General features: G+C 42.9%; 1 protein-coding gene across 2 annotated transcripts in view; it reads left to right on the forward strand.

The window, feature by feature from the left end:
* Positions 1-526: 526 nt before the first annotated feature.
* DTNBP1 (dystrobrevin binding protein 1) overlaps positions 527-24,050 on the forward strand; it is a 102,021-nt gene continuing 78,497 nt past the window's right edge. Inside the window, exons 1-4 of one of the 2 annotated variants that reach the window (XM_059880254.1) lie at positions 527-597; positions 13,461-13,514; positions 14,581-14,631; positions 19,670-19,730. In XM_059880254.1, coding sequence (XP_059736237.1) covers positions 542-597; positions 13,461-13,514; positions 14,581-14,631; positions 19,670-19,730 — 222 coding nt within the window. In that variant the 5' untranslated portion in view covers positions 527-541. 2 annotated transcript variants of the gene reach the window in all.

The raw sequence follows: 24,050 nt of genomic DNA on the forward strand, positions 1-24,050 counted from the left end.
TTGACTGGACTTGATGAATTAATATTCAGCAGGTGAGGAATAGAACTGGGTAATTTCGAGTGGCTTAACTTGAGCAACCAGGTGGATGGTGGTGCCACTTAATGAAATGGAAGAGGCTGGGATTAGGTTCGAAAGTGAGCTTGCAATCACATTTTCAATTTTTGGTGTTTGGGGTTTGCAGATGCCTGTTGGATACAGGTGGAGTTAATAATTGGTGTGACCTGAAGCAGGGGGAGGGAGGACTAGGCTGAAGATGGAGATCTCGGGCGTCATCTGTGCCTTGATAGAATTTACCGCATTGTAATGGATAGAAAAACCCAGGCAGAGAGCATACAAGAAGGGCGGGAGGCTGCAAATGCAGCCTCTGGAGAAGCAGTTAAAACAGGAGGAGGAGGAATGGGCGGAGAGCGTGCAAGTATGGAGTCTTAAGACTGGGATAAGGAATGGCATCAGAACCAAGAGGTCGAGAAAAAAAATCAGAGAAGTAACAAATGGAAGCCACGGGTGACACGACAAAGGCTGGGACAGGCTGACGAGAAGAATGGAAAGTCAGGCGGTCGGAACAGTCACCACTTTCTCATCGAAGAAACCGAAGCTGTGAGTGGTTAACTTTCATCATCCAAGGTCAGAGCCAGCGGGCTCAGATCCTGGAACCAGAGCCCAGGAGAGTGTCCGCGACAGGTCCACTCATTCAAGGAAGCGCTGAATGTAAAGCATTCTTTGACGCGGCCGCTTCTATTTTAGAGCGGAAAGGCAGCCGGCCGGGGTGGGGCGAGAACAGAGCGTCAGAGCGGCGGGCTGTCTCCGCCTGCGGGGAGGGACCACCCCCCTTTCCCGCAGCCCGAGCCGGCGCGCCCCACTGCGGCTGCGCGGGCCTGTGTGGGGCGGGGCGGGAACGCGGAAGGGGCCGCGCCGCGGGGACGAGCAAGGGCGGGGCGGGAACGCGGAACGGTCGCGCCTCACGGGCGAGCAAGGCTGGGGCGGGGGCGGGGCCGGCGCGCGGCGTCGGGGCGGGGACGCGGGGACGAGCAAGGGCGGGAGGCGGGGCCGGCCGCGGGGGCGAGCAAGGGCGTGGGCGGGGCCGGCCGTGGGGTGCGGGCGGGGACGCGGAAGGGCCGCGCCGCGGGGACGAGCAAGAGCGGGGGGCGGGGCTGGCCGCGGGGCGCGGGGCGTGAGGTGACAGGTTCGGGGGGGCGGTGGCGGCCTGAGCAGCTGAGACGCGGCGGCGATGCTGGAGACCCTGCGCGAGCGGCTGCTGAGCGTGCAGCAGGATTTCACCTCCGGGTGGGTACACGGTGGGGGACGGAAAGGGTCCCGAACGGCCGGGCCGGGGAGCCGGGACGCCGCCTCCGCACACCCGGGGTCTCATCTCGCGCCCGCCACTCCCCTCACCCAACCCCGGGCCTCCCATCCGCGCCCGGGCGGGGACAGTAGCCAACTTTCCGGGTTCGGCCCGGCCGCACGAAGTAACTTACGTCCCGCCGGGCAGGCTCAGACCCGCTCGCCGGGGCCGGGAGCGGGTCCGGAAGGCTGCAGGCGGCCGGGGGTCGGGCAGTCCTTCCCCGGCAGATCCGGCCGGCCCGAGAGGGGTCGGGTGAGAGGCGAGCGCGCCCCCGCCCCCACGAGGGACGGCGACCCTGCGCCCCCTCCCACGCTGCCGAGACCCCTGCCGGCTCGGGGCGCCACCCCCTCCAGACCGCCGGGGCCCTGCGGGCGTTTTGTCCGCCCCCGCGCGGAGGCTGAGCACCTCTTCTTCCCCTTTTGATTTCTCTCTCTACCTCGGGTTCAGCGCCTCAGTGAAGAAATTCTCGGGCCAGAGAAATGCCAGAACTGGCGATCCCTTCATGCCCTAGTGGTGACGCGCACGCGGACCTAGCGGTTCCCGAACTTTGCTTGGAATCTCCTGGCAACCATCCCGGTGCGTGCCCGGGTCGCAGAGGCTATCAGCTACACCAGGCTGAGGATGGGGGTTCGAAAGACCACCCCCGCCCAGGTGATTCCAGTTTGGCGTAGACTCTAACGCCAGAGGCCCTGCGATCTTACCTCTATCACTTAAGCCAACGCGTTTCTACAAGTTTCTCTGCCTCACTTTCCGCGACTGTTAGAACAACGGGGATGATGAAGATGGTTCTCATCTCATAGGGTTATTGTGAGGATGAGTGAACTAACGTGTAAAACAACGCACTCACGTTGTGTGACTGTTGTTACTAGTGCTTAATTCAGCTTTTCCATTTCTTCCCAAAGGGTGTCACTTTGATAAAGGATGCGCCTGGCCCCTTTAGATTACGGATCCGTTGGCGAAAGCTCAGCCTATGAGGGCCTCTCCATCATGTTTTACGTTTCTGATGAGAAAGATGTTAGCTACAATTGTATCTTAGTGGACAAAAATGTTTATATTTTTTGCCTTTTAGGTGCTGAGTAGTAACATTGGAGAAGGAAATGGCAGCCCACTCCAGTGTTCTTGCCTGGAGAATCCCAGGGACGGGGGAGCCTGGTGGGCTGCCGTCTGTGGGGTCGCACACGACTGAAGCGACTTAGCAGTAGCAGCAGTAAACAGGCAAATACTTGAGTACTTACATGTAAAGCATTTTTGGTCGTCTTGGTTTGGTGTCTTTATGAATGTTAATTGTAGATGTCCTAGGAGTTATTGACACTGTGCTTGATTGCTTGCATTCCCCGGCCTCCCCCCTTTAAATTTAAAAACTAACTTATTTTCAGAATGTAAATTATTGAAACGTTGGGGTATAATGCTGCAATGGTAGCAGGAGAACAGTTTGTCGCAGATAAGCCCATCTGGTACAGCCCTCCTGTCATTACCTCAAGAAATTCCTTGATGGAGTAACAGCCTATCTTCTGGGAGTTACAGCTACTGAAACTTTACAGGTCCGGTGGTTGCCTCTGAACCCATTCATTCTTTGAACTTTGCTCGAGAAGGTTCAACTCACCTAGGAATATGGATTCTCCCAGACCATCCTGGGAGATCTAGAAAACCTGAGTTGAGGATTGAGTTACAGAGAAGGGTGGAGGGGATCTGGATAGAACGCCTTCTTGAAAACTGAATTTACCTGAAGCATGCCAGAAACTGGGGCCAGTTTGGGATTGGAAATCCTGAGAGGGCTTCCATTCTGTGAAGGCCCTTCGTGGGCTTCCTTGTACAGGTCACTCTGAGCCGACAAGCCACTGGACCGGCCATGTGTGCCATTAGCCTGTCACCTGGCAGAGAAATCACTCCTGCTCAAGGTGAAATTAAACACAGCTGTATCCTGAAATGTGAAGTCAAGTGGGCCTTAGAAAGCATCACTATGAACAAAGCTAGTGGAGGTGATGGAATTCCAGTTGAGCTATTTCAAATCCTGAAAGATGATGCTGTGAAAGTGCTGCACTCAATATGCCAGCAAATTTGGAAAACTCAGCAGTGGCCACAGGACTGGAAAAGGTCAGTTTTCATTCCAATCCCAAAGAAAGGCAATGCCAAAGAATGCTCAAACTACCGCACAATTGCACTCATCTCACATGCTAGTAAAGTAATGCTCAAAATTCTCCAAGCCAGGCTTCAGCAATATGTGAACCGTGAAATTCCTGATGTTCAAGCTGGTTTTAGAAAAGGCAGAGGAACCAGAGATCAAATTGCCAACATCCACTGGATCATGGAAAAAGCAAGAGAGTTCCAGAAAAACATCTGTTTCTGCTTTATTGACTATGCCAAATCCTTTGACTGTGTGGATCACAATAAACTGGGGAAAATTCTGAAAGAGATGGGAATACCAGACCACCTGACCTGCCTCTTGAGAAATCTGTATGCAGGTCAGGAAGCAACAGTTAGAACTGGACATGGAACAACAGACTGGTTCCAAATAGGAAAAGGAGTATGTCAAGGCTGTATATTGTCACCCTGCTTATTTAACTTATATGCAGAGTACATCATGAGAAACACTGGGCTGGAAGAAGCACAAGCTGGAATCAAGATTGCCGGGAGAAATATCAATAACCTCAGATGTGCAGATGACACCACCCTTATGGCAGAAAGTGAAGAGGAACTAAAAAGCCTCTTGATGAAAGTGGAGAGTGAAGAAGTTGGCTTAAAGCTCAACGTTCAGAAAATGAAGATCATGGCATCCGGTCCCATCACTTCATGGGAAATAGATGGAGAAACAGTGTCAGATTTTATTTTTTTGGGCTCCAAAATCACTGCAGATGGTGACTGCAGCCATGGAATTAAAAGACGCTTACTCCTTGGAAGGAAAGTTAAGATCAACCTAGATAGCATATTCAAAAGCAGAGACATTACTTTGCCAATAAAGGTTCGTCTAGTCAAGGCTATGGTTTTTCCTGTGGTCATGTATGGATGTGAGAGTTGGACTGTGAAGAAGGCTGAGCGCCGAAGAATTGATGCTTTTGAACTGTGGTGTTGGAGAAGACTCTTGAGTAGTCCCTTGGACTGCAAGGAGATCCAACCAGTCCATTCTGAAAGAGATCAGCCCTGGGATTTCTTTGGAAGGAATGATGCTAAAGCTGAAACTCCAGTACTTTGGCCACCTCATGGGAAGAGTTGACTCATTGGAAAAGACTCTGATGCTGGGAGGGATTGGGGGCAGGAGGAGAAGGGGACGACAGAGGATGAGATGTCTGGATGGCATCACTGACTCTATGGACGTGAGGCTGAGTGAACTCCGGGAGTTGGTGATGGACAGGGAGGCCTGGCGTGCTGCGATTCATGGGGTTGCAAAGAGTCGGACACGACTGAGCGTCTGAACTGAACTGAACTGTACATGTATATTACATGAAGGCACTGAGGGATTCAGAGATGAAAGCAACATGGCCCTTGCCTCTCAAAACCACCAGACGACCTAGCATTCCTTTAGAACACTTGCTATTGGTGCTCATAGAAGCCAGAGCAGCTGGCTTACAAACTAACTGGAACGTCTACCTTTGGGGTTGCCCTCGGAACTCAGTAGGGGAAAGGTGGGTGCTTTCCTGAGCTCTTTCACTATGGAGCTTCACAGTAGCCCAGCAACAGCCTGTCCTCAGAGACTTTTCTGCTCATTTTTAGTTTCTGGAAATTCATATAACTGGAGCTGAAACCTAGGCAGTTTACTGTTTTTCAAGTATAATAGGAATATTCTTTATCAGGCTCACAAGAGAATGCCACATTAGTGGTTAAAGCATGTGTGAACACTGAATTTCAACCTTCCATTCAAACTTGGGAAAAAGCAGCTTCAAGGGACTGTATGTTGTCCATGGACTCAAGATCTTTTTTCATCAAGTTTTATTCATCATAATAGTTACATCAGAATGAAAGTAAGCCAGAAATTATGTTGCTTTCCTTCTGGGCTAACTGGGCGGTTATCTCGTGCAGGGGCTGAGGAACAGAAGGGACTGGCTCCCAGCTTCACTCTTTGCCCCTTGCTTACGTGCGTCCTCACCTGGGTTTATGTCCCCGGGAGCTCTGGGAGCCTTTTGGAGAGTTCACAGAGAACCTCTGCTCTTTAAGGACTGGCTTGAGCTCTGAGGGAAACTTTTGGGACACACTGAAGCACTTTCTTCAAATCTTCTCTGGTCTTTGATTTTTTTTAAAAAAAACCTTCAGAGCAGTTTAGACCCACAGCCTGAGGATTGATGTATTCAGGCGTGCAAACCCCTTCAGGAAAGTGAAAATCAGATTTACCAAGGGTTTACAGCTGCCTGTCACTGGCTGGCATTTCCTGTCTGTAATGCTCTGGGTGCTTTTGGATAGGGAGGAATAGAAGTTCACAGTTGTTACTTGTTGCCTCTAGACAGTGGGTGTTTCCTTCTCTTGGGTCAGAGCCCCCTCTGCCCTGACCTCGGGCCCTGCCCGCTGTGCTCATTTCTCTTCTCCCCTCCCATAGTACCATAACCTCAGAGGAGAGCATCCAACAGTCCAGTTCACAGTGTGGTAAAATGGTGAGGTTTAATGCAGGCTCTTCCTTGATTACTTACCTTTTAATACAAACGGGAAAAAAACCTTAATATTCAACTTGACTTATTACTGAGTTCCTACCAAGTGTCAGACACCAGTCTAGGAAGTCAGTCTTATCATAGAAGATTTTCTCATTTTATTAAAAAAAAAAAAAGATATGAGGCCACATGCCCAGTTTTGCCTGCTCTTTGCCAGTGTCTGTGTGTTTAGCCAGATCCTAGAGCTACTGCTGCTGCTGCTAAGTCACTTCAGTCGTGTCCGACTCTGTGTGACCCCAGAGACGGCAGCCCACCAGGCTCCCCCATCCCTGGGATTCTCCAGGCAAGAACACCAGAGTGGGTTGCCGTTTCCTTCTCCAATGCATGCAAGTGAAAAGTGAAAGTGAAGTCGCTCAGTCGTGTCTGACCCTCAGCGACCCCATAGACTGCAGCCTACCAGGCTCCTCCGTCCATGGGATTTGCCAGGCAAGAGTACTGGAGTGGGGTGCCATTGCCTTCTCCGCCTGGAGCTACAAGCTTGATGAAAACAGTGTCTGCCCTCCAAATGCCCGAGCCTGGCGGTAACATAAAGCAAAGCAGAAGGAAGTGAACGTGGAAGATACAGGTGATGTGGATTGTGAGCTCAGAGGAGTCATTAGTTGAGATGCTTCAAAGAAGAGCTGACTTCTAGACTGGCCTGGAAGAGTGAGGAGACATGAGGCTAGATTTGCCTGAGGGATTTCAGAGATGAACCTCTTGTGGGAGAGGAACCTGGAAAGGAAGTTCAGTGTCTGATAATAGAGGGTCATCAGTGCTTTGCAAATTAATTCATTTAGAAAATATTTATTGGGCACTTCCCTGTTGATGGGGCTTCCCTAGTAGCTCACATGCTACTGCAGTATGCCTGCAGTGCAGGAGACCCAGGTTTAGTCACTGAGTTGGGAAGACCTGTTGCAGAAGGCAATGGCTATGCCCTCCAGCATTCTTGCCTGGAGAACTCCATGGACAGAGGAACCTGGTGGGCTGGAGTCCATGGGGTCACAAAGATTCAGATGCAACTGAGCCGCTAACACTTAACACCTGTTGACGAGTACCAGGGTTACACCAGAGAATGCACACCAGACAGCAAATAATGACCCTGCCCTCACTCCACTGGTAGGAAGCTGAAAATCCAGAAGGTCGGTAGTACTGTTGCTGAAAACAAGGCAGGTTCAGGGGTTGGGTGGGGGTGGGAGGACTGCTGTCTTATAGAGGATGGTCATGGCTTATTTTTAGGTTGGCTAATCTGAAGGTTTTTGTGGAGGGGAGCAGGCTGAGCCTACTTGTATTTGTGGAAGAATAATTTGAGAGGCAGGGTGACGGGAGGACTAGAGATGGGAAACGGAGATTATTTAGGAGGCTATAATTATGGAGCAGATGAGAGATGATGAAAAGGCAGTGCTGGTGGAAATTTGACAGAGGGAATAATGACAGGCACTGGTCAATTTCATAAAAAATGAGACTAGCAAGTGAAAAAGGTGGAGGAATTGGGAATCTTAATTTTGGAGTATCTTAGATAGTGATGTCGTTTACCAACAGAGAAGTTGAGGAGCTTTGAGAGAGAAGGAGCAGTTGGCAGTGAATGTGTTGCAAAGTCCAAGAAGCAGCAGGAAATTCAGGAAACACTGAGGAAAGAGGTCAGGACAGACTGGGTGCATTCTAGGGTGATTAGAATAGAGACCGTGTCCAGTCCTCTCCCCTGCCCGAGTCTGCAACTTTCGCGTGAGTCTCAGCCGTCAGAGCTTTGGGGTCCTGTGCACTTTTAGGTATGATTGATGCTTTTGTGTTTCCTGATTTTGAGTTAAAAAAAAAAAAAGTTAATGGGGAAGATATAATAGATTGGATTTGTATTCATAAATAGAATTTAAAGTCAAAATAATAGAGGCGTGAAAATGTCATAGGACAAAATATGCTAATTAATACATTTTGTGGTGTTTTAAAGCAGTTACCCTGGCCTTTCATAATAGCTGATGGGTTTTAGATGAGTAGGACGTTGAAGTGCAAATAAGTGGAATGCCATTGAGGTCCCCCATGCCATTGAGTCAGGCCCAGAAAGCCATTTCCTGCTCAGCAGTCATTGCCGAGCTCCACCTTTCATTCTGTGAAACTACTTCTTAAACTTTTGGTCCAAGAGGTTTTGCTGCTGCTGCTGCTGCTAAGTCGCTTCAGTCGTTTCTGACTCTGTGCGACCCCATAGACAGCAGCCCACCAGGCTCCCCCATCCCTGGGATTCTCCAGGCAAGAACACTGGAGTGGGTTGCCAATCCCTTCTCCAATGCATGAAAGTGAAAAGTCAAAGTGAAGTCGCTCAGCCATATCCGACATGGACTGCAGCCTACCAGGCTCCTCCGTCCGTGTGATTTTCCAGGCAAGAGTATTGGAGTGGGGTGCCATTGCCTTCTCTGAGAGGCTTTGCTAGTTATCTCCATTTCTCAAGAAGATATCTCTGTCTTAGTATTTTCTGTAAAGCTTAAAGAAAATAAATGTGCTATGGTCAAACAAAGGTCAGTCTTCGAAACAATCTCAAAATATTGTGGTGTGATGATGAATTTGAAAGCAAGTGCTTCGGACTCTGCAGCACGCGTTGGTTGCTTTGAGTGGGAAACAATTGAGAGGCGGCTCACTTTGAAGTCTGTGTGTGAACATGCTCACGCAGTGGCACGCCTGTCTCCCTGGGGGTGTGCTGTGTTGGGAAGAAGGCTAGGAACGGAGGAGAAGCCTTTTATGGGAGCTGGTGCACTGGGGGACCTCTGTTTTGTTTTACCTTGGCCCTGCAGTGTACATAGCTTTTTTCTTGATGGTGACCATTTTTATTATAGTTGGTGATCATTTTTATTATACTTTTTGTTTGAATTGCCTCTAATTTACAGTTACAGCCTGCTGCCAGAGTCATATTCGGAATTTCCTTTAATTCTTGTGGCAAATCATTATGGTCAGTATAATACTCCTATTTTATGGTTTAGGAAACAGGAATTGCACTCAGACCAGCATTTCCTTCTCAGCGTGGCAAGACACTGTGGGACTTGATTAATGGGTTGTTTGCAGCCCATAATCACTGTGAGAAACTTAAGAGTTGTCCCCAGATAAAAATGGTAAGCTCCTGTCTGTTGAATTCTGGCTTCCCAGTATGTACTTCAGAAAGGACCTTTTTGCTTTTGGGAGGATTACTTGTTACATTTTCAGCTTAAAAAGTGTTACATTGATTATTTTTAATCCTTTCTTTAACTTTTTTCACTGTTTCCAACTTTCTTCTTGCTACTTTGTTTTCTCCAGCAGTTTCTATTCTGAATGTGGCATATTGATGATTTATATAGAAAAGGTGTGATAAGAAAAGATGAACGTCTACAAGACTGTTTTTTGTTATGAAAACTTAAAAAAATTTTTTTATCTATTAATTTATTTGGCTGTGCTGGGTGTTGCTATGCGAGCTCTTCTCTAGTTGTGGCAAGCAGAGGCTACTCTCAAGTTGCACGAGCTTCTCATTGACGTGGCTTCTCTTGTTGCGGCTCCCGGGCTCTAGAGCACAGGCTCAGTGGTTGTGGTGCGTGGACCCAGTTGTTGGGGCTCCCAGGCCCTAGAGCACAGGCTCAGCGGTTGCGGTGCGTGGACTCAGTTGTTGCGGCTCTAGAGAGTTCCTTTGTGTACTTGTGCCTGCCCCTTGCCCTCTCTTGACTCCCATGTGTTAGTCTGTGGTCATGACCAGCACCCAGCCAGGTACTCCTGTGAGCTTGGGGGAACGGTTCGCTATCACTAAGAGTCTCTCAGGCAGCTTTTAGGGTGGTGGGGAGGATGGGGTGAATTTAGGAAAAGGATTACATGGTCGTAAACTGAGAGCATGGAAGGAGTTGGGAAGAAAATGTTAACTGTCTAAAGATCCACTTTTAAGTCTTTGGGTTGTTGGGGCTCCCGGGCTCTAGAGCACAGAATCAGTAGTTGTGGCGCGTGGATGTAGTTGTCCCATAGCATGTGGGATCTTTCCAGACCAGGAATCAAACCCATGTCTCCAGCACTGGCAGGCGGATTCTTAACCACTGAGTCACCAAGGAAACTCCAAAGCTTTTTTTTTTTAACAACGTTTTAAACATTTACAAAAGTATACACAGTGAGCCCCACATGTACATTATTCATATACAACAGTTCGTTATTGTCGCATTTACTCAGGCTCTCTTATTTGTAGAGTATGAGCTTTCCTGATGGCTCAGATGGTAAAGGATCCACCTGCAATTCAGAAGACCTGGATTCCATCTCTGGGTTTCGAAGATCCCCTGGAGGAGGGCATGGCAACCCACTCCAGTATTCTTGCCTGGAGAATCCTGTGGACAGAGGAGCCTGGTGGGCTACAGTCCATGGGATCTCAAAGACTCAGACATGACTGAGTAACTAACACTGTTTATAGAGTAAACCTCAGACTTAGTTCTTATCTCTCTCATAAATCAATTTTCATCTTAAAAAAATATATAAATGCAATGCCAATATCATACCTAACAAAATTAATACTACTTCTATGGTATTATCAATTATTCAGTCCATAATCAAATTTCCTGGTTCTTAAAAGTATCTTTTTACAGTTGACTTGTTCAAATCCAGATCAAATAAGTTCCACACATTATAGTTGGTTAAAAACCAATTTTTAAAGCAGATGGTTGTTAAAGAGCCACCTGGGGAAGCTTGCTCACCCTTCCAATAATTTTAGTTTCAGCTCCCTGTAAGCTTCCTCTTTTCTGTTTCATTCCAAACCAATTTTGTCTTTGTTTTGGGGAAGTGTGGAGGAGAACCCCAAATTTGATACAATTGAGAATTTACAGTTTTTTCCAGAAATAAATATTTGAAATACTAACCTAGAGATTTTCTCGGTTGTATAATGAGTGGTCCAAAGATGATCTTAGCAGTTTGCTTCCATATCCTTGTTACCATATGAATTGTCCCAAACCACTGAAAATAATACTAGAATCATTTTGACTATAATGCACTGCTGTGTCCGTTTGTTCTAGTACAGCTCTACCTGGGATGTCACAGCCAAGTGCCTTCGTCAGATTTTGGAGTGGAAATGGCTGAATGGCTGTCAAAATAACTTTCTTGAGCTGTTGCTTAATCTTAGTTTAAACTGGATTTACTGGTTTCCAAGCTAAGCTTGAAATTTTTTATTGTTTTTCTAGGACAAGTAAGACTTTCTAAATTTAGCTCATCTGGAGAGATGTCTACACATAGTTTTGTATTAAAGAGATTGCTAAGTATTTTTTTTTTAACATTGTAGAGGAATTGATCTCATCAATATTTTAGTTTTTGAAAAAGAACATAGAATAATATTAAAAATGTCTTGGTGTGAAATTAATACTGCAACTTGTTGAAAAATGGCATTTGATATTGGAAGTCCCTTTCTGGTTTTGAGCTAGGCACCGTTGACCAAAAAGTTGGACTCCTCTGTCAGCGAGTACATGGACAGCTGTGCACAGCAGAGGGTTGGGCATTCTAGGAGAGTCAGCCAGTGTGCTGGGACAGGGCAACTCAGCTGGTACGCTGGGACAGGACAACTCAGCTGGTACGCTAGGACAGCTTCTGGCAGGTTGCAGTAGGGCATCGTGAGGAGGTAGCACCTGTGTCCGCTTTACGAAGGCTTTGTGGGGCTAGCTGCGGTATTGTGGCCTGTGCTTCAGACTCGGTTTAGAAGTGAATATTTGTGGAAGTATCAGATTAAGAAGAACATGTCCAGATGTCTTCATTGTATGTGGGAATATCTCATAGTTGAGTTCTCACTTTTTGACTGTTATATGATAGAGTCCAACTCAAAAGTAGGTAAAAATGGGCTGGTGAAGTTAAAAAAAAATTATATATATAATACAAAGTTTACAGCCTTCATATTTTACATATAGAAAAGCTTAATTTTCTTACGTATGCATTTCTAGCCCATTTATGTTTTCCAGCCCAATAATTTAAAAAAGCACATAGAAGGGGAGTAGGCTTCCCAGGTGGCACTAGTGGTAAAAAAGAAAAAAAAAAGAAAACAACCACAAACCCTGCCTGCCAATGCAGGAGACATAAGGTGTGGGTTCGATCTCTGGGATGGGAAGCTCCTCTGGGGGAGGACACAGCAACCCACTCCAGTATTCTTGTCCGGAGAATCCCATGGACAGAGGAACCTGGCAGGTTACAGTCCATAGGGTCACAAAGAGTCACTGAAACGACTTAGCACTCACGCAGGCTGCTATAGTTAAACAGCTAGCAGAAGCAGTAAGTAGTAGCTGATACGATGACCAGTGGTAGAGATGGAAAATTTACATTTTTAAAAAACTGCTATAGGATCCTGAACAGACTCCCAAAACCACTGTAGGTTGATTTCAGGTTGGCAAATGATGAGGCATTCCTAGCTCAGAAACATCTAAGGAATGTACTGTTTTGTTGTGAAATGCAGTCAGTGGTGTTCATGATAATGACCCTAAATTATCAGAAAATGTACCAACTCCTCTTTAATGAAAGAGGTTTTTAATGTATTTTAGAAACTTTTTATCAATAGCTAAAATTTCTCAGAATGTTGGCACTTAGAGAGTGCTTAGTATAGTATCTCTTTAAAATGTGTTGGTTAGACAAAGAAAACAGACTTATGGACATAGAGGGGGCTGGGTGGAGCTGGGGGGAAAAGAGTCTGGGACAAATGGAGAGAGTCGAGTGGAAACATATACACTACCTTACTATGTAAAACGGCTAGCCACGGGGGGTTTGCTGTATGACTTGGAGAACTCAAACCACGGCCTCTGTAACAACCTAGAGGGCTGGGATGGGGTGGGAGGTTGGAGGGAGGTTCAAGAGGGAGGGGACATATGTATGCTGCTGCTGCTGCTAAGTCGCTTCAGTCGTATCCGACTCTGTGCGACCCCATAGACGGCAGCCCACCAGGCTCCCCCGTCCCTGGGATTCTCCAGGCAAGAACACTGGAGTGGGTTGCCATTTCCTTCTCCAATGCGTGAAAGGGAAAAGTGAAAGTGAAGTCGCTCAGTCGTGTCCGACTCCTAGCGACCTCATGGACTGCAGCCCACCCGGCTCCTCCGTCCATGGGATTTTCCAGGCAAGAGTACTGGAGTCGGGTGCCGGCTGATTCATGTTGATGTGTAGAAGAAACCAACACGATGCTGTAAGGCAATGATCCTTCAAGTAAAAATAAATTTTGTAAAATGTGCTGCTTAGATATTATTATTACTGATCAAGTTCACATATGGGGGCCACTCTCTTTTTTCTGATGTTTTCAGAGTAGTGAGGCTTCTTTAGTCCAGTCATATTTAGGAAATGTTTCTAGAAAAGGGATTTGGGGCAAGAAAAATATAAAAATATTTGCTATAAATTTTCCACTTGTGTCTTAAGTACAGTATACAAATATTTGTTGTCTGTAGAGGTGCTTAATTCTTTCTTAAAGTATTGACTTTTCCAACCAGAAATTTTACCAGCTATGAAATTTGCATTTGAAAATTTCTTAAACTGTAAAAATGTGATATTTTATACTGGTTGAATTATAGGCTGAAGACTTTAAGTGACAAGTCAAGAGAAGCTAAAGCAAAAAACAAACCCAGGTAAGCATGTGCTGTTTTAATTTACTATGACTTAAATTTCATACAATTTTTGGTTATAGTCATGATAGTATAATTAATGTATTTTACATCTGTTGAGTGCATCTGACTAAACAGTTTATTGGTTCTTTCTAAATTTTCTAACACTGGAAATTTTTCTGATAAAATTGTAAAATGGTTGAAAAAGTGACAGGTAATTGTTTTACTCAATGGTTATTTGATCACAATCATTTTTACTTGTATATTAAGAGCAAAGTAAAAGTTCTCCATTATTGAGAAGCAAATTATTAATGAACAGTACTTGGCAAGTGAGCCGCTGCAGCTGTGTTGTCTGTTTTATATGAAAACACTAGTATTGTGCAGTGTTTTTTTCATTTTTTAAATAAAGTAATGCACTTTACTAAATTTCACTTTAAGGCTATCAGTGGGGACTTCCCTGGTGATCCAGTGATTAAGACTCCACACTGACAATGCAGGGAGCACAGGTTGGATCCCTGGTGAGGGAACTAAGATCCTGCATGCCATTTGGCACAGCCAAAAAATTTTTAAAAAGCCTAGAGATGAGGAGCTTTTAAAAAATATTCTTGTTAGCTAGAATTCTGTTAAAGTGTTTATTGTATTATAGTGTGCTAAAAATCTGTAGGGCAAGGTGATGGCTAATAGTATGTTGCAGTATATTAACTTTGGAAGAGGGGCTTCCCCAGTGGCTCAGTGGTAAAGAACCCACCTGCCAAAGCAGGAGACACAGGTTTGATCCCTGGCTCAGGAAGATCCCCTGAAGAAGGAAATGGCAACCCACTCCAGTATTCTTGTCTGGGAAATCCCATGGACAGAGGAGCCTGGTGGCCCCAGGTAGTCCCTGGGGTTGCCAGGGAGTCGGACACAACTTAGTGACTAAACAACTTTGGAATAATAGTACGTTTTTCTAAAAGTTTAAATCAGTTGTCATTAATGATTTAAAAATATTCTGCATTATGATTGACAGCATCAAAATTATTGTGTGTGACTTTTTTTTAAGTTGGCCTAAAGCAGCATCAATTTTTAATAAAATAAGTGTTTCTTTTGGCAGGACTGTCCCGTGTTTGCCGAAGTACTCTGCTGGACTAGAATTACTTAGCAGGTGAGTGTTTTCATTTAAATAGAAAGGTTATTCTTCTATTATCTAAAAGTATTTTATAATTCTAGAGATAGACACCTTAAAACAACTAAATTTTTACCTTAACATAGAGATTGTGTTCCTCAGGGGCTTTTACATTTCACTGATTAATACAAAGGCCATTCAGATTTTGAGCATATTGATCACTATTATATATACTAGTCGATAACTTTATCATGTGCATGTATTATGTTTGTGGTTTCTTTGTTGCAAGAAAATTGATTCTGGATTTGAGTCCTCAATAATTTTCTTACTTTGATTCTTAATTTTATAGCATTTCTTCTCCAATCCATTTCTGTTGATGTGCAAGCTAATATTAGATACATGATTTTCTTAGATGACATCAAAAGCATAAATGACAAAGGGAAAAAGGATGAATTGGACTTTATCAAAATTAAAACCTTTTGCTCTTTAAAGAATACCATCAAGAAAGTGAAAGAACAATCCATAGAAGGGGAGAAAATGTTTGCAAATTATACATCTTTTGAGGTACTTGTATCTAGACTATAAATAACTTTTATAACTCAACAGTAAAAAGACAAACAACCCAGTGAAGAAATAGGCAAATGATTTGAACAGACATTTCTGTAAAAAAGATGGGCAAATGGCGGATAAGCGCATGAAAAATTTCTCAATGTTGTTAGTCACAGGGGGAAGGGCAAACCACAACCACAGTGAGATACCACTCATACCCACTAGCATGCCTATAATCCAAAGACAAACAACAAGTGTTGGCAAAGATGTGGAGAAGCTGGAACCCTTATGCTCTTCTGGTGGGAGTGTAAAATGGCACAGCTGCTGTGAAAAACAGTTTGTTAGTTTTCTCAAAAAGTTAAGAGTAGAATTACCATGTGATCCAGCAATTTCATGCCAAAAGAATTGAAAACTTAGGTTCATGTCAAAATTTGTACACAAATGTGCATAATAGGAGTATCTGTCATTCAGGTTCCCCTGTCCATGGGGATTCTCCAGGCTAGGATACTGGAGTGGGTTCCATGCCCTCCTCCAGGGGATCTTCCCAACCCAGGGATCGAACCCAGGTCTCCCGAGTTGCAGGCGGATTCTTTACCACCTGAGCCACGGGGGAAGTCCAGTATCATTCATAAAGCAATATCATTCATAATAGCCAAAAAGTAGAAACAGCACAAATATTCATCAAAGGATGAATGAATAATTTGGTGTCTCCACACAGTGGAACATTATTTAGCCACAGAATGGAATGAAGTGCTGAGGCACACTATGTCTTGCACATCTTGAATAAAACTTAAAAACATTGCACTAAATGTGAGGGATGAACAAAAAAGGCACGTAGTGTATGGTTCTATTGATATGATATGTCCGGAACAGGCAGAAGGATAGTGTTTGCCAAGCTGTGGAGAAGAGAGGGGAGTGAGTAATGACTGCTAATGGATGTGGGGTTTCTTTTCAGGGTGATGAAATGTTTTGGAATCAGTGGTGATAGTTGCCCCAACTCTGTGAATATGCTGTGAATTATGCACTTTAAAAGCATGAATGTTATGCTTTAAATTAAAACTCGGCTGTTATGAAAATAAGTTTGCACGTGTTATTTGCAGTTCTATATCTAGTGACGTGGCATCTGATGGCTAAGTGGTAGCCGTGTGTGCGGTAGAAGGTACGCTCCTTCGCCTTATCTGCGTGTGTCATGGCACAGTCATCTATGCCTACCTGTTGCTTTCCGTTTTCTAGCTTTATACTCAGTTTCTTTTTATGCTTGCTGAATCTGGGCATTTTTTTTCCTTCTCTAGGTGCTTAATTTGACATTAATTTCCTGCTTGTTTTTTGTTGAGTGGGGAACACAAGTGATTTTGAAAGGAGGTAGAATACAAATCAATCAGTGGTATACCGTTTGCATGTTATCTTATGCTTTTTTAATCTAGTGATTTAGTTGAAACAGCTTCCTTGAAAGTTGCTTATTTCAGAGGTGTAGACCTCTGTGTGGTAGTTTTGGGATACTTTTGGGGACTTTATGTGAAAAATTTACAGCCATGTCTATAATGTGTCTATTCATTGCACTGAAACACAGTATTTTCTCTCTGAAACTAGTGCTGAGTGGAGGAGGGACCATTTTAAATATCTAAATCATAAAATTTTTTTAGATTGTTAAAATACTCTGTAAAATACGATAACATGAAATTTTGCCATCTTAACTATTTTTAAGTGCACAGCCCACTAATGTCAACCGCATTCACACTGTTGTCCATCTGGTCTCCAAGAGGCTTTTCGCAACCATCATTCTCTTTCTATAAATTTGACTACTTTAGGCATCTTTTGTAAGTGGAATCATGCAGTACTTGTCTTTTTGTGATTGGCTTATTTCACTTAATATATTTTCAAGTTTCAGCCATAGAGAATGTAAAGATTTCCTAATTTCTTCCAGTTTCATTGAGATTTAATCAGCATACACCACCATGTAACCTTAAGGTATTGCCGCATAATGATTTGACTTACTTCATGAGATGATTGCCACAGTGAATTCAGTGAGCATTCACCATCTCATATAGATAAAAAAGAAAAAGAAAAAAATGTTTTCCTTGTGATGAGAACTCAGAATTTATTCTAGCAACTTTCATATATAATGTTCAATATTGTTAATTATATTAATAATGTGCACTACATCCCTGGTACTCTTTTGTCTTACAAACTAGAAGTTTGTACCTTTTCACTGCCTTCATTCAATCCCCTGTCCCTCCACCTGTGGTAACCACAAATCTAATCTCTCTTTCTGTTTGTTTGTTTGCTTGTGTTTGAAGTATAATTGACCTATAATACTTGGTTAGTTCCTGGTACACAACATAGTTATTTGATATTTCTGTACATTACACAGTGATCACCGCCGTCATCACCACTAATTCAAAGGAAGTTCCTTCCTTTTTAAGGCTGAATAATATCCTACTGTATGAATATGCCGTATTTTGCTTATACCTTCATCCATTAATAGACACAAGTTGCTTTGATTTTTTGGCTATTGTGAATAATGCTGCTATGAACATGGGTGTGCAAATATCTCTTTATGACCCAGCTTTCAGTTTTTTGGTGGTGTATCCTCAGAAGAGGAAATGCTGAATCAGATGGTAATTGTACGTTAATTTTTTGAAGAACCAATATACTGTTGAGCAGCTGCACTATTTTATATTCCCCTGTGTGTGTTAGTCACTCAGTCATGTCCGACTCTGCCACCCCATGGACTGCAGCCCACCAGACTCCTCTGTCCACAGGATTCTCAAGCAAGAATACTGGAGTGGGTTGCCATTTCCTTCTCCAGGGGATCTTCCCAACCCAGGGATAGAGCCCATGTCTCCTGCATTGTAGGCAGATTCTTTACCATCTGAGCCACCAGGGCAGTGCACATTTTTCCAGTTGTCATTTCTCCGTATTCTCACCAAATCTTGTTTTGGGGGTTGCTGAGTTTTTTTTTTTTCCATTCTCATTGGTGTGAAGTGGTGTCTTATGGTGGTTTTGATTCAGTCCATCCTAAAGGAGATCCGTCCTGGGTGTTCATTGGAGGGACTGATGTTGAAGCTGAAACACCTGATACTTTGGCCACCTGATGCAGAGAACTGACTCATTGGAAAAGACTCTGATGCTGGGAAAGACTGAGGGCAGGAGGAGAAGGGAACGACAGGGGATGAGATGGTTGGATGGCATCACCGACTCAATGGACATGGGTTTGGGTGGACTGCGGGAGTTGGTGATGGACAGGGAGCCCTGGCGTGCTGCGATTCATGGGGTCGCAAAGAGTCGGACACAACTGAGTGACTGAACTGAACGATGATGATGGTGAGCTTCTCATGTGCTTATTGGCCATTTATATATCTTCTGTAGAGAAATATCTATTCAAGTCCTTTGCCTGTTTTTGGATAGAGTTGTTTTTGTTGTTGTCGAGTGTTGGGCATTTTCTATATATTCTGGATATTAATCATTTGTCAGATATGTGATTTGTAAATGTTTTCTTCCATTGTATTGGTTGCCTTTTATCTGTTGATTGTATTCTTTGATGCACAAAAGTGTCTGATTTTGATTAAGTCCAACTTGTTTATTTTCTTTGTTGCCTGTGCCTTTGGTGTTATATCCAAGGAATCATTACCAAATGTGATGGCAAGAAGCTCATGTCTTCTTCTAAAAATTTGATAGTTTTGGATCTTATGTTTGGATTTTTTGATCCACTTTTATTTAGTTTTTGTATATGGTGTTAAGAGTCCAGCTTCATTCTTGTGCCTGTGCATATGCAGGTTTCCCAGCACCAGCATATTTGTTGAAAAGACTATCCTTTCCCCGTTTAATGATCTTGGCACCCTCGTCAAAAGGCATTTGACCATACATGCAAGGGTTTATTTCTGGGCTCTCTTTCATGGGCCTGTATGTCTCCCGTTATGCCAGTACCATACTTTTGATTATTGTAGCTTTCTAGTAAGTTTTGAAATTAAGAAGTGTGTGTCTTCCAACTTTTTTCTTCTTTTCAAGATTATTTTGACTTTTAGGGATCCCTTGATATTCCCTATGAATTTTATGATGAATTTATGAAAATATCCTGTTTCTCTTCATATTTTCACCCACTAATTTTAGCATCTATTACAGTTCTTGCCGGAAATAATTCATTGTGTTTACCAAATGGTGATTTTCTATTTTTCTCATTTTTTTTCTATCATTATTTATTGAAATTCTACTGTAAGGAAGAGGTTTTCCCATCTGCCCCACTTATTTATTTGGTTCTTTATTTAAATCACTATAAGCTCGTGGCTGTTGGTTTTCATCTATGAGCTCTGACCCATTTCTACCATTATTTTTTCTACCAAATCTAGTGTCCCAGTGTCCCGGATTTGGCAACTAGAAGCCCCTTCAAGTTAATGTCTGTGTGTTTGCAGAATGTCTCCATTACTTTTTGAGCTTTTCCTTTCTGAGACCACAGGTTGTATTTTAGATAGGATTTTTTAATGTGTGGCTTTTATTTTGAATTATTATTATTAATTTTTGCTTTTCTTAGGTATGAAGATACATGGGCTGCACTCCACAGGAGGGCCAAGGAATGTGCAAGTGCTGGAGAGGTAAAGAATTGGCTCCTCTTATACTTACGGGGAGAATATACTTTGGCAGTCTTAAATGCTTATTTTTAAGAAATTAAATTTATAATTGTGTTAAAATGTTTGACAGCGTATCTTATAGTGAGTTTTGTAGTTGGTTATGAAACACCCTAAATAAAGCACTTTTTTGTAATTTCTCAGTCAAGTAATTTAGTTAGCTTAGAGAGTTTATAACTTTTATTCTAGAGTCGCAAGTGACTCTTCGGTTCATCGAGGTATAATGCTTTGAATTTGAGGTCTGGTACCTTTGCATTTTATGTAAATTATGTCATTTCTTTCTACTCGCTATTTAAGAATTCCTTTGGCGGGGACAAAAGAACTTTGCTCAGTCTACTTAAAATCATTAATTTGCTTATTAGCAAATAAATATAAAAATCTCAGGAGTCAACCTCAATTTCTTAGAGAAACAACCTATTTTCTAGCACTATAGAGTGTGTAATGAATAAAAGTGACTTAAAATTACTTGGTATATACTTAAAGCTTTTTTAGCCAAGATCAAATACTTTGCTACTGATGTCAGTCAAACTTTATTTCTTTCTAAAAACAAGTCTGTGATTCTGACCTTTAATTAATTTAAACTGACTTTACCATTTACCTGAATTAGTGAAGCTGTAATAGTTACATAGAACATGGTAATACACATGATAAAATTTAGACATTAGTGTTTCTCTTAGAAATTACAGAAAAAGAAGAATATAGGCTTCTGTCAGTAGGGCAGAATGAATACTGTGAAAAGTCCTGTAAGTGTAAAACCCCTAAATGCTGGATAGATTTTTTTCTGTTTTAATTTAAATGCAGTAAGCTTACAAAAATTAAGGGAAGTCCTAAAGGGCCAAAACAAGCAAACAAAAACAGCAGGGAACTGAAATGAGAGTGGTTGAAAAAAAAACACGGAAGCAGGGTTCAAATAGTAAAACAAATGTCTTAGAGATTTATTGGGATAGGAGATTTTTGTCTATGGGGAACTGAGTCTGAGACTCCTGCATAAAGCTCTAGATGCTCTCGGTGAAAGGATGATTTAGGACATTTTTTAAAAAGAAAGGAAAGAAATCTTTAAAGCACACCTGGAACACCTAAAGGTCGACCATGTACTGGGCCCCAAAGCCGTTCTCAGCACGTTTCATGTAAGTCAAGTCATACACAATATGCTGTGATTCTGGTGCAAATGACCCTGAAAGTCGGTATAGGAAAAGAATTCTGAAAAATCCATATGTTTGCAAATTAAACATGCATATTATGCATCGTTTATGGTTCAATAATTACTACATACATATTGTGTAAGTTGTCAAAAACTACTTAGAGGGAAATTTTATAGACGAAAAATAGACTGAAAGTCAATGAGCTAATCTAACTTAAGAATTAGAGAACAGAATAAATCATGAAGGAAGAATGAAAGAGATGATAAAGATGAGAGAAGTAAATGAAATAGAATGTAAAAATACAATAGACACTAGACAAAGTCACGAGTTCTTAGAAGACTAATGAAATATGGTAGCTATCTGATTATATTGATTAAGAAAAAAGGACGAATAGTTTTAAGGATTAAAGAATACAACTGTAGCTATAGCAGAGAGTGAAAAGATAAAGAGTTTGTGAACAACTCTAGAACACATTTGAAAACAGAGGCAAAATGGCAAAATACTAGAAATTTTTACTAAAGTTTTAGTTGCTCAGTTGTGTCCAACTCTGTGACCCCATGAACTGTAGACTACCCTCCAGGCTCCTCTGTCCATGGAATTCTCCAGGCAAGAATACTGGAGTGGGTAGCCATTCCCTTCTTCAGGGGATCCTTCCAACCCAGAAATCGAACCCGGGTCTCCTGCCTTGCAGGCAGATTCTTTATTTTGTGACTCATGGGGAAGCCCAGAAATTTTTACTAAAACTAATTGTAAAAGCAGTACAAATCCTGAATAATCTTATAGCCACTAAATAAACAGTGTTAATAATTAATCTTTTCACTAGGAAAGCACCAGGCCCACCAAGTAATACAGGAGAGTTCTATGAGACTTCAGAGAATCCACCATCTCAATGTTAGATAGACTCCTGCAGCAAGTGAAACAAGAGGAGGCTGCCCTGGCCACTGCACGAGGCTAGAGTAACTGATCCTGAACCCCAGCAAGCAAAGTGTGAGAAAGTGAAATTGGAGTCCAGTCCCAGTCATGAGTGCAGATACAAAAACTATAAACAGAATAGACGTATGAGCTCTCACTTAACTTCAGCAGCCTGTTTCTGGAAATCAGATGTTCTGTGCCTACTTGACACACTGTAAATTGGAAAAGTCATTATGTGTTACATATCAACCCCAAGCCCTCCACCAGCTTTCTTAAATATTTCTGTTTAAAACCAGCAGAACACCTATAGATGGTAGCAGTTTGTTGGGACATCAGGTGCTTCAGACACAGCCTTCCGCCTCCAAACTCACGATGTGCTCTGGCTGGCACACAGCGGCCTCGTGTGCAGTGCTGTGGCCCCCAGTGCCCGCAGTGTGCAGGGTCTGCCTCTCCTTCACGAGGGGTCCTCGTAGTGTCTTGTGATTCTCATACTCTGACAGTGTTGTCTGAAATTTAATTTGAGAATCTTCTCACACATTGTTTTAAAATCTATATCAAGCTAAATGTAAAGTTTTCCTATGTAAATATGAGCCAGAACTTTGTGTTTGCTTTGTGAATGTTAGATGATAACAAACAGTGTTCTGTCTGGGAAACAACCTGCTATATATGGCTGTGTTGACAAACTAAATCCAGCCTTGCATTAAAAAAAAAAACAAACAGGTTTATTCCAGGATTGAAAGGTTGGCTTGACATTAGAAAATCTTTTATATGCAGTTGACCATGTTAACAAATTAAGAGAAAAATATATGATCATCAGATGCAGAAAATACATTCAATAAAATTAATTCAGAGTAAAACATTTTAGCAAGTTTTTTAATAGATGGTAACTTTTGTCCTGCCGCTGCTGCTGCTAAGTCGCTTCAGTCGTGTCCGACTCTGTGTGACCCCATAGATGGCAGCCCACCAGGGTCCGCCATCCCTGGGATTCTCCAGGCAAGAACTCTGGAGTGGGTTGCCATTTCCTTCTCCAATGCATGAAAGTGAAAGTGAAGTCGCTTAGTCGTGTCCGACTCTTAGCGACCCCATGGACTGCGGCCTACCAGGCTCCTCCGTCCATGGGATTTTCCAGGCAAGAGTACTGGAGTGGGAACTTTTGTCCTAATAGCTACCAAAACCTGCAGTATTTGACTTGCAGTACTTTGATTTCATAGTCAGTCATCTTACTAAATTGTCTTATTCTGATAATTTGCATCTGGGATGGGAGTTTTGTGAAGATGGAAGGGAAGAAACAAAAACCTACCAGTCTTTTCATTTCTTCATCTCTTTTTATAGTGGGTAGGACTTCCAATATAGTGTTGAATAAAAGCTGGAGATCTTGGTTCAGATTTTGGCTCCATCAGATTTAAATGTGAAAGGGAAAACTACATATTTTAGAAAATACTGGAAAAGCTAAGATCTCAGGGCAGAGAAAGGTTTCTTTAACAAGGCATAATAAACACCAACCATAAAATAAAATATTGATAATTTTTATCAAATCTTCTGTTCATCAAGCAGTACCATGAAAAAGTTAAGCAGTTCACAAAACAGAGGACTAGTGTTCAAAAAATATGAAAAACCTCTGCACACTAATAAAAAAAGAGAACAGTAAGTCATTAAAAAGTACACGAGAGGTATGACCGGGTATTACCCTGAACAAAAAGCATGAGTGGCCAGTAAATGTGAAAACATGTTTAAAATCAATTAGAAGGCAAGGAAATACAAATTAAAACCCCAGATTTACACTCATTAGATTATCAAGCATTTAAGAAGCCTTGAATTTTCTGTGCAGACAGTCATTACTCACTGATGACAGTTTTCCCTTCCCCGGCAGCATGATGGGGAACAGCTAGAACTAGGGGGTATAAATCGATTGGCACAGTGACATTAGAAAAATGAGCTGGCGTGAAGTAAAAATTGAAATTCCACAAAGCTTTCGAAACCACAGTTCTACCCCTAGGGAGATTTCTGTAGCATTGTGTCCCCAGCTTTGCCCTGTGATGTTGTATGTCTCACACCTCCTTGGATAACATTGGTATGGTATCATCTGTTCATTATGTGTGACAAATAGATGACAGAACTTGAAGTCAGAGGTGGCTAGGCTGGGGGAGGTCTAGCTCAGTTGAGCCACTGGGCGGTGGGGAAGGAGGGTGCAGTGAGGAGCTCAATACCTGGGACACGTTGGAACCTAACTTGT

Source organism: Bos taurus, chromosome 23 (assembly GCF_002263795.3).
Source record: "Bos taurus isolate L1 Dominette 01449 registration number 42190680 breed Hereford chromosome 23, ARS-UCD2.0, whole genome shotgun sequence".
In the NCBI taxonomy this organism is placed as follows: Eukaryota; Metazoa; Chordata; class Mammalia; order Artiodactyla; family Bovidae; genus Bos; species Bos taurus.